At 28.9% G+C, this 12,425-nt stretch overlaps 1 protein-coding gene across 1 annotated transcript; it reads left to right on the top strand.

Annotated features, from left to right (window-relative positions):
- Positions 1–784: 784 nt before the first annotated feature.
- Positions 785–11,364, top strand: LOC107444005 (uncharacterized). The gene is made up of 2 exons (XM_043049078.3): positions 785–900; positions 10,274–11,364. The coding sequence occupies exons 1-2, from the start codon at positions 889–891 to the stop codon at positions 11,135–11,137; spliced, it is 876 nt and encodes a 291-aa protein (XP_042905012.2). The 5' UTR covers positions 785–888; the 3' UTR covers positions 11,138–11,364.
- The last annotated feature ends 1,061 nt before the right edge of the window (positions 11,365–12,425 follow it).

A 12,425-nucleotide genomic window follows, 5' to 3' on the forward strand; every position in this document is an offset into this window, starting at 1 on the left:
TGAATGGTTGTAATTGAAATAAGGTTTTTTTACCAGAAAATTAATTTTACATTGATTTAATGGAAATTTATAATTTAAAAATTTCATACTATCTTTATCCACGTTTAGTCCCCTTTCATTACTCTTTAGTACAAAACCTACATTTTCAATAAAATTTGAAAAATATACACACTATAGAACGAATTTATTAATTACATTGTATGGAAATATACTAGATTAAATAATATTAAAAAAAGGATAAATTAGTGAAAATTAATGATTTCTTTAAAAAAAAAATACAGTTGATTTAAAGCAATGATTTTTTTTAAAAAATAAATCATGTCATTCAAATCGCGATTGTCATTATGACTTGAATCAAGTTATTTAAATCATGCCATACCGGATTATAATAATAATTAACTATGAAATTAATAATAAAATACAAATATTTAAATACAGCGAACGTAATTTTAGGAGTAGGAGGCGTGGGGAATGAGAGTCTTTATTGTCAATAATAGAATGCCAGGGATACATCAGATTATTTTCCGTATAATAAAAAAAGAGTTGCGCTTTTGATACGATAATAGAAAACGCAAACAATGTTTGTTTAATTATTTTTGAACTTTTTTATATTCCACGGCTTTATAAATAAAAACGGTACAATTCAATCGAAAAATCTACAAAATTAAATATTTTTTTAGAAAAAATATGAGGTCAGTAACATATCTTTGACCCGAGCACAATCAACTTTTTTCATTGTTCACAATTTTTGCGTCGAAAAGGAACTTGGTTCTTTGTTGATAAACACGCATGTTTTTGCGTGTTGTGTCTATAAATGCTGAATGTATTCAACAGCATTATCACAAATATTCAAAAAATAACTACTAACAAGGTTTTGAAAAATTCACGATGAAATTTAAGGTAAGTTCTCAATTTTTTTATAGTTCTCTTGCAAGACCTAAACTGAACCATATTATAGCTTGCTGCATCCTTAACACGATGCTGAGGAATATATATATATATATATATATATATATATATATATATATATATATATATATATATATATATATATATATATATATATATATATATATATATATATATATATATATATATATATATATATATATATATATATATATATATATATATATATATATATATATATATATATATATATATATATATATATTGTATATATATATATATATATATATATATATATATATATATATATATATATATATATATATTGTATATATATATATATATATATATATATATATAATATAATATATATATATATATATATATATATATATTATATTATATATATATATATATTATATTATATATATATATATATATATATATAATATAATATATATATATATATATATATATATATATATTATATTATATATATATATATATTATATTATATATATATATATATATATATATATATTATATTATATATATATATATATATATTATATTATATTATATATATATATAAATAATATATATATATATATATCAGATTTATTTATTCATTTCGATAACACTACGATACAATTTTCTCGAAAGAAAGGTTTACTTTAATAATATATTAAGGCTTCAGTTAATTCACACCGTTTTATTGTTAAAAACAGTGGTAGGGAAAACTGCATTATTTTTGTAGTTTTACTACAACTACTTTGTTACGAATGTAGTTAACTATAACTACTCTTCTATAAATGTAGTGACTACAAACTACTTTGGAATTCAGTAACTACTTCAATTCTTTAACCCTAAACATACCATTACCGGTCAAATGACCGTTTAAGAACTTTTGCATCGAAAATGCACTTCTCATCTTATCGTTTTTGCACATTTGACTTCATGACTTTTTCTAGCAATTATATACTGCTAATATTCTATTATCATAAATTTTTTGTATTTTGTTTGTTTCGAAAAATGCTTGTCGTATGCCTATTTCTAACACAACCAGTTATTTTACCGGGAGAACAATTTATTGCTTTGTAAGGTTATCGGATCAGAAATTACGATGCAATGCGTGTTCAACGTACTGCATTCGATGAGTTGCACATTTCTGCAAAGACTGCTGCTCAACCAGAATAACTGTGAATCCAAATTTCAAGAAAGTACCTAAAATTTTAGATTGGCCTTTTTGCGTCAGAAAAAGTGACAAAAACTAAATATTTTGCTCAGTAGCTTATATTTAATTTTGATAGCTTCACTTCATATCTAACTAACAATTAGTTTTTACGCCGAAAAACGTCGAAACAATCAAGACAGGGCAAGTTCTTAGAAGAAATAATATTAATTATAAGAATATTTATAAGAATTATAATTCTTATATATTCTTAAAATTATAAGAATAATTATAAGAATTATAGAAATAATAATAAGTAGAAGAAATATTTTTGAGGAAAATGTACAATGGTAAATTGCGTTGAGCAATGAATAAAAAATTCTTATTCTTTGTGTTTGTAATACACAAAAATTGGCATTATACGATTTTGTTTAATTATAATAAAGTTTTTTTTAGTTTATTTCCTTCCTAACATCCATATTTCTTACATTCAATCAAGAAACATAGAGTCCGGCCATTTGCCAGAAATAGGTATATATTAAGTGTTGGTATGTTTAGTGTTAAGGAGACGAACTTTGCTAGAGAAATTAATTTAAACTGATACGTAATTTCTATTTAAGCTCCGCTGTACCTACTGGATCATTTTCATTGCATTCATTGACAGAACCGCGAAGATTTGTAACCGTCAAAGTCGAGAACAAACAACTGTTTTTTGCATCACACTACTCTCTAAGCTGCTTTCTTTTTTTTTAAAAAAAAATGTAGTACACTCCTCTATAAGCTTCGAAAAAAAGAAGCGACTACAGTAGTTTCACTACGTAAAGTGCGATAATTTCTACCACTGCACTGTGGGCCTGAAGACTATGATCTTTGGCCAAAAGTCAGAAATTAATTTTTCAATTAAAATATGTGTAGGCAGTTATAATATATCCCAAATTAAGTATTCAAAATCATTCCAAACATTATAATTTACTTTTTGAACCGACGAGAGTACAATGTAATGAAAAATATGTTTAAAAAAATTTTTTTTTAATTTAACTTTTAAATTTTTATTTCAGAAATATATATCGGAATTTCACCTTACTGTTACATTTTTATCAGAGTAATTAGCGTTAAATTATAGTACAATTTTTCAATTTGTTGGATTAGTTAACACTCCTGACAATTTTACAGTTTATATCTTATCATTTGACATTTTACAATGTTTGAATGACTTTCGAAAATTAGTTCCAAAAAGTTCCACGAGGAAATTAGCTAAACTTTCTTTGTTGTTTTTTTTTATGTTTCTTCTTTCGAAAAAACTTGCCCTATTTTGCCTTTATTGCTAAGGTGGACTAAATATACCGAAAAACCAAAATTATGTTTTTTTTATGTTTTCGCGTTACTTCGTAATCTTACTTCGGAAATATAATTTGCTTTTCATTTTTAATATAAAATTACGAAAATTATTGTATTTTCATTGCTATATTTAATTATTTAAACTTACTATATAAATTTCTTATTTTTGCTCGCCATATTTCAGCCGCATATTTTGGGTATTTTTAGTGTATTTCAAAATTTCACCTATGACTTCAATTTACCTGCACATAAAAACCCCTAAATAAAAAACCCCAAATTTTGAAACAAATTTTATCGAAATACTAATTTTGGCCACGAAACCTTGGATGCTGGCCCACTGTGCACTTGAAATGCACTATTGTTATATTTCATTTTTTAAAATATTTCAATTTAAGATGTATTTAATTTTAACTAACTAATTATAAATTATAGTTCTTAAAAATATTTAAGTTCTTAAAAATCTCTGAATCTTATTAACTCACAGTCACAGGGGGGATTTAAAATTGCATCCTGGGGCAGACCCACAAAGATTTGTATCCATCAAATTCAAAAAATTAGTTGCTTTAGAACAATGTTCATAAAGTAAACTAACGTAAAAAGTATTTGACCGGAATCGCTACAAACTACTGTTTTTCGTATGTCACTACTCACTGCACTATTTTTTTAAAAGAAAGGTAGCACACTACACTACAAACTACTCAAAAAAGTAGCGACTACAGTGATTTCACTACATGTACTGCGCTACTTCCGTCCTCCGGTTAAATGTACCAATACCTTTTTTGATAATATGGTGTGATTACTACCTTTGATTAATTAGGTTAAGTCGTAAGTAATTTAAAATATCTTTTGTACCTAGGCAATAAGGTTTCAAGGATTTTTTTTTAGTCTGTAAAGATCCAAAATTTGCAGCCGAAATACAGACAAAACATACTTTATCGAATTGGAAAGAAATAAATATTAGAAAAATCTATTTTCTCTTTTAAGTTAAAGTTTATTTGAAAGGTAGATTTTTTTTTAAATGCAAGTTAAAAACATTAATGTTGTTTCTAATGTCACTTGCCACACGGACAAGCCTGGTTGGTGAAAACGAGCAAATTTAAGGCAGAGTGTCAGTTTCTTGTTTTTCAGTGGCGCTATCCATGGTCAAGAATTCAACTTCTGCCACATCCGTTTATAGGGTGGACCCATTCATACATCCATTCATTCATCTACAGATCGTAATTTTGACCTGAATCAGAGAACGATCGATATCCAATCCAGTACCCCCAGAAGTTTTGATTTGTTATGGAAACATAGAGAACTTTTGCGACTCAACAGATTTAACGTGCATCAGTCACTTTACTACACGGAGAGTCTTCGGTCGGCGAGGTTCGAACACACGAACTCTCGGACATGGGCCCAGTGCCCTACCGACCAGGCTATCCTGGCCCTTAAAAACAGTTTTTTTTAAGCGATGGATGCTTACAAAGATCAATTACACCATAAATTGTTATTTTGGTTGTGTAATTTATTTATATGAATGAGATGCAATTATTTATGCAATGTTTTGAATGTTGTAGTATTTTGAGTACTACGTCTCAAAAGTGACACCATGCCAAAAAAAATATATTCTGTGCCAAAAAAAAAAAACGGACCACAGTGAATAACTTTTGATCGAATGATCGGATCTTCACGGTCTACAATTCAATCTTAGGATCGAAGAAATGACCTCAAATATGCTACCTCAATTAGTGCAAACAATATTTTAAGTTACGATATTGGACACAAAAACGTACTTTCTCTTATTCAATAAATTTCTCTCAATAAAAACCCTTTTTTTCCAACGGATTCGGATTTCCGACCCCCCCCCCCCAAAAAAAAAAATATATATGGGTGGTAGTCGCAATCTGGGAAATATGGCTCCCATAGTTTGATCAGGAGAGCGATCCAAAGTTTAAGCCCCTTAATGTTAATTTTACTTTTTGCGTATTTCGCTATATCTCGAGAACTTTTTAAGTGCTTGCACACAATTGCTAAATTTGTTTATCTAAGGAAAAGTGAATGTAAAAAATCCCTTTTTGTAAATATTTATTAGTTTTTATTATTATACAGTCGAAAAAATTTGGATTGTACGATAAGTAATTTTTTACATCATTTTAAAGAATGTAGTTTAATGAGGCAAAATAAAAATTTTGAGCAAAATCGGTTATATAGTTCCTGAGAAATCGAATTTTAAATGTACGACTTCTTTAAAATTCCTTGAGAATTTTACCTGTATTTTCGTTTTCATAAAAATTTATTTGCGATAACCATCATATTTCCACATACAAATCTCTTCTTTGAACTACAGATTTTACGGAGCAAGTATTATTTTTAAAATATCATAATGATCATCATATATGTATATTGAATAACGCAATATTAATTTTATTATTTATCAAACAAAATTTAGTTAAAATGTATCTCTTTCTCTCAGATGTTAGGCTAAAGAAAGATATGTGTATATTTTTAAATGACCCTAATTAAATTTCATATAAGCAATATTTCTAAATTTTAAGTATATAGAATGACTTTTACAGTAAAATATGCATTATTTTATAAGTATTATGCTTAAATATAAATATATCTAACAACAAGTGATTTTCAATTTAGCGTTACAATGGCATCTTTTTCATTGCAACTATTCCTTTAAAAAATACTTCTTTTTAGTTTTAAATACATTTACATAGTTTCTAAGACTACATGGTAAAAGTAGCCACAAGCTAGAAAGCAAATTTTATTTGTTTTTGACCATTAACGAACTTTTAAACAAAACGTGTAACAATCTTTTTAGGGGTTTGTCGAGCATTAGCAATCTATGGGAAAGTATAACATCTTTAATTGTATTTTTTTTTTGGATATAATATAAGTGCATAAGCGCATAGTAAGATTTCATTGTTGATTTCATCTTATTTTATAGCCGGCCTTGAACAGCCGAGTTTTTTTGTAATCCATAAAAAATTATTCTAATTTCGTGTGTTTGGGGACTTGCTCTTGAGTCTATTTTTACGGATAAAAACAGCAACAATAATTTAGCCCCTGATAAAATCAGTACAAAACGAGAAAATCATATTTCTTTTTTTAAAGAATTCTTAATTTTCTAAAATCATTAAAATTGTATAATTAAATATCAACCTTATTGATTATCAACTTTAAATTATCCACTTTTAATTATCCTACACTTTAAATTATCCACATTATAAATTTTAATTTATTACCTAGCGCCCATCCATTTTCGGGCCAATCCAAGGTAATTAACAAATTAAACGCTCTTTAATATTGCAGTAAGAACGCGCCAAAAGAGATCACTTTATTTACGCTTCTGTTTTCATAATTTGTAATCTGGCAATCTTTACGAAAATATTTTAAATCATTCTTGAAAGATTCCGATACGCGTAAGTTCTCATTTTATTTGAATTTGCTCATGGCTCTATATATTTCCTTTCTTGTTTTGTTCCGTATTTTCTTGGCATTTCACTTTCTGTTTTATTGCTAGATATGTTTTATTTCGTATATATTTTTTACTTAATGCTATTTTCATTTCAATTTTTTTTAGTGCTCCTCACACTATTGCGTCGATATATATTTTTTTGGCTATATTTATACAATATTAGAGAGCGAATATAATCGCATTTGCGGATATAATCGTATTTGCGGATATAATCGTGTGAGCTGATGGAGAGATTATATCTTTTCTTTATTTTGTTTTCCGGATTTTTAACAAGTTTCTTTTTTCAAATGATGATAAATTGAAATGATTTTTCGAAATTTGTTTTAAATATTTTTAAAAATAATTTTATTTTAATAATTTTTCTTCTGCTCTTGTCATTAATATTATAGTATTTTCATAGTATTTTCCATATATAAATGTCATCAGATTTTCTCAAAGACTAATATTTCGTTTTATTCAAGTTTTAAATTTGCTTTAGGTTCAATGGCTCCACGAAAGATAATTATTCTCACTGCAATGATACTTCATACCAATAAGTCTAGTTCCTAAACACATTTTATTATCTCTTTTTAATTATGAATTATATTTTAGAATAGATAGGTATTTTTCAGCTTTATATATTATTTCTACTTAAACACGCTATTACCTTTTATAAGCTGATTTTAACTAAAAAATCATTTTTCTATTTTTTTTTCTTCTTTTCTTTTTACTTTTTTTTTAATAAAATAAAACTTAGAACTTTTCTGTTTTTTAGAATCGTTTGAGTTTAGTTTCTACTCCAAATCAGACAAAGTTAAGAGGATTTAAAAAATCATTTATTTTGGTTATTAAATTGATCATTGTGTCTTTTTTCTCCTCTTTCTCAAAACTAATTTTTCAGTTCGGTTCTTTGCCTTCATTTTAAATGCAATATACCGAATTATTTTTGTTCGAATTACTTGAAATTTAGCATGAATATTTTCTTAACAAATTTATAAGAAGTGGACACTGGACAGGTTAGTTGATTAAACTATTATTCTATATTTTATAGCAAAAAAAAATTTTTAATTGCCAAATAAACTTTGCAATTAAAATTAGCCAAAAATTATTAAAAGTCAAATAAATTTCGATACTTGCTATAAAATATCTAAGCATTCATATTATGTCAAATGCTCAGTTTATTCCCTAAGTTATTTTTTATGAGTTTTCAAATGAAGCAAATCATAACAACGTATATAAATAAGCAAGAATTACATAATATATAAATAATATATATTATAAAGCAAGAATAACAACAGAAATATCACAAAGCATCGTGATTTTGAAAACAGGTCGATTTTTGATCTTTTTTAACCTGCTATACCCCCATATTTTTAAAACAAAATATTTTTTTAATTTATACTATGTTTTAGTGTATAATACACACTCAAAAATTTCTAAATTAAATATTTTAAATGTTTTGCCTCCGACAATATTCGGGTACCTACCTTTGTAATTTTGTAATCGATTATATTTCAAAATATTCCTATAAATAACTGGGGTTGAAAAGTGGTCCCAATTCTAAGTTTGCGATTATGAATGTTCAATTCTGAAGCTTTGTGATTTAGAACTCAACTCGGAAGACAAGGGAACTCCTGGGTCAAGCATTGAACAATCTAGCCTTCGCGAAGGACTGATCCGAAATTGCGTTACAAGAAGAGGAATCCATGAAAATCTCTCATGGTTAACTCGACGGAAAGGTGACTTTAACCCATGACCCGTCTATCACTGAGAATATTTTTCGTCTGCACCATGCCCGCTATGACAGGGAGCAGAATTCGCATCAACCAGCCACCGATGTGATTCGAACCTGAGTGCCTCCCAATGTGACCCAGGTTCGAATCCAAGCCGAATTTAAAGTAAGAATCACCTAACTAAAAATATTATGCGTTTAATATTTTTAGTTAGGTGATTCAATTTGTTATTTTTGTCTTTTCGTTAAAAGTTTAAGAACTACCTTTTACTTCGTTTTAAATCAGCAAAAAAACTGATTTGAATAAAGTTGTAAAATACGCAAAAACAATGATTTTTAGAAATGAACATATAAAAACAACTATATGGTTTTAAATTAAGTTTCTGAAAATGCTGATTGCAGAATTTTGCTGATACAGTTTTATCAAAAAACATTTTTGTAACCCTAAAATAACTCTTTCTCTCACATTCTGATTAAGCCACAACCTTGTTTTTACTATGTTTTCCAAATCAAAATTTTCAATGGTTTTCCATTGATGGACCAACATAATCTTAACGGTAACCATCAATAATTCCATCATGAACCATTATATTTTTGATGGTAAACAACATAAGTAACCATCACCCCAATGTAGGAATTCGAACTGATTTATGATGCTCCAGCATAAGAATAGCAGCTTGTTTTGATGGGTTTTTTAATGTTAAACCATCAGAAATTTTAATCAAAGTTTCTTAGAAATCAAATATAGGAACGATCATGAACCATCCTCACTCCAATGTAGGAATTCGGACTGATTTATGATGGTTCAGCATTAAAAAAACATTTAATTGTTTTGATGGTATATTTCTGAGTACCAACGAGAAATCCCATCAAACCATCAGAGAAATGTATATTTGGAACCATCATGGACTATCACTGATCATCATAGATTGTTGGTCCATGAGGATCAAACTTTTCTTTCTCATAATAGTATTAAAGTAGCATTTTTCATCATGGAACGATGGAAGTTTGTTGGCATATCAAAAATGAACGCATAATGGAAAATGTTTGATGATGGTGACCATTATGAATCGCTGTGAAACCAATGTAAACCATCAAAATGTTTTGATGAGACCATGAAGAATTTTGACTTGGGTTAATACGGTACTATCATGTAACTATCAATCATTATGAAAACTGAATCATAATAATTAAATGCGTATTTAGTTTCCCCTCTGTTGTTTATATCTCCCTTACTGTTGAATACAGTTGTAAGATTAGTTGTGTTGGAAACATCGGGTATGACTGTAATCATTTCAATTGTAGGGCAAGGGACAGTGTAATTATAAGTTCCCTTTTCAAATCAAGCAGAAAAGCGATATTTAAGATCATCTTCTATTATAAAACAAAACACGATTTCAAAACAGGCTATAAAATGCTTCAGCGTATTGTGCTGATTTCGTGTGAAAATTCAGGACACTTGTAAAAAAGGCATGAAAAGGCAGTTTGATACCAAAAACTTTATCTTTGGAAAAAATATGACTTATTACTACATTGCCACGAGTTTTAATTTAAAGCTATTCACAATAATATCTAATTATTTTCATATAAATTTCTGGATTACTGCTTTTCAACCATTATACTGAATAATTAATGATATTGGTGTAAACTTGACCACTTCTTTCGTTCTTTCCAGGTACATTTTACAGTTCTCTTAGGAGTGAGTTGGGCTCTTCTCTCAGCAGTGATCCGAGCACAGAATTGGGACATGTTAGGTTTAGGAAACTTAGGAGGAGGAGGCAACGCAGGAGCTAAAGCTGGCGTTGGAGCTAATATGGGTTTAGGCTTCAATGCCGGAGCTGGAGTCAATGGTCAAGCAGGAGCAGGTAACGGAATGGCTGGACTTGGTGGTAATGGTAATGTAGGTGGCAACGTGGGTTTTGGAATGAATGCTGGTGCCGGAGTCAATGGTCAAGGAGGAGCAAGAGGAGGTAATGGAATGGCTGGACTAGGTGGAAATGGAAATGTGGGCGGCAACGTGGGTTTTGGAATGAATGCTGGTGCTGGAGTCAATGGTCAAGGAGGAGCAGGAGGAGGGAATGGAATGGCTGGACTTGGTGGTAATGGTAATGTAGGGGGCAACGTAGGGTTTGGAATGAATGCTGGTGCCGGAGTTAATGGTCAAGCAGGAGCAGGAGGTAATGGAATGGCTGGACTTGGTGGTAATGGTAATGTAGGTGGCAACGTGGGTTTTGGAATGAATGCTGGTGCCGGAGTCAATGGTCAAGCAGGAGCAGGAGGAGGTAATGGAATGGCTGGACTAGGTGGAAACGGAAATGTGGGTGCAAACTTTGGTATCGGAATGAATGCTGGAGCAGGTGTGGATGGCAATGTTGGAGGAAGTGCATCAGGCAATGCAAACGATATGAGTTCTAATGACCCACAAACGCAGGAAAAGAAGCCCGAAGATGCTGAAAGTGACGACGCCCCAGAACCACCTACTCAGAATACGGATATCGAAAACGAGACAAAAGACGAAACAGAAACCATAAATCCTTAAATATGAAGCATTTCTCCTTTACCATATTATTATTTATTATCACATAGTAACTAAAAAATGCAACACACCTATTATGGTTGTGGTTTATTATTCGTTTTATTATTCATTCTTCATATTTTACTTGTACATATTTTTGTAGCTCAATTGTTTTATTTCATTTAAATTAGTTTTATGTTTTGTTATTTTGGTTGTACGAAAAGGTTCTCAATAAATATATCAACGTTTATTAATTCAGTCATCTACTTTATTCAACTACTATTTTTCCTCTGTTCTGCGACAATCAACTACTGGCGCAAATGGTAAAATTGAGTTTCACTATTTTAAATTGGATATACAACTCATCAATTTTTATAAAAGTAACGCATTAAACGAAATAAAAACTACAATATAACTCCAACTCTTGGTTTTGTGGGAGAAAGTTTCTAATTTTTCAATACCGTCCTCGTAAGAAAGATTGAAGTATCTATACTTCTTCCTTACTGACTTTCTTGCTCAGAAAAGCAGCATAGTCTTGTATACATTTCATGTTTTATGCCAAAAAGAGATAAATTCATTGTCCTTTTTCAATGCAACGTCCATTTTTAGAGTAACTAGATATCGATGTCATTCTTACTTATGCCATAATAGTAACCAAGGATTTGAAGCATTAATGAAAGAAAAACCGAATGAGGTAGAAATGTATGGCTGCGTGGGCTTAAGAAACTGGAACTGTTATCCTCGTTCAAATCAAAAACATTCAGCCGTGTCCATTTTCCTAAACAAACATTTTGAACATTATTGTGTATTTTCGTAAACAAGCAATTTGAGCTATTTTCTGACATGACCTAACATTTTTTTTTCTTTTTCCAAATTACATCAAAACTTAAAAACAATCTCCTTGTAAAAACTTTAGAAAAGAATTTAGATTGAGTTTATCTTTATAGAATTCCGTCTACCTACGATTGGCATTTATTTATTTATATTTCTCTTATCAGCTTTTATTTATCATTTATCAGTTTTTATTGGTTTAACATATCATTGAAATATTTTCCTCTTAATTTCGAAAAAGTATTAAAATAGTACCCTTTTACGAAGCTATAAAAAATATGAAATATTATTCTTCATACGTAATAAATCATTATTCCATTAATTAATTAAACTTTAATTTCGTAATAATTATTATTCTATCATGAAGCTTTAAAATGTGTTAAATATAATTTTAAATTTATAAATTATGACACTAAAAATGCTCAAACTAAGATTGTCACAACGAAATGAATCAACTTCAGCCTAATACAACTAAAAATTA

The sequence above is a fragment of the Parasteatoda tepidariorum genome, chromosome 4 (genome assembly GCF_982258835.1).
Source record: "Parasteatoda tepidariorum strain Cologne lab strain chromosome 4, Ptep-v5.0, whole genome shotgun sequence".
Taxonomy (NCBI): domain Eukaryota; kingdom Metazoa; phylum Arthropoda; class Arachnida; order Araneae; family Theridiidae; genus Parasteatoda; species Parasteatoda tepidariorum.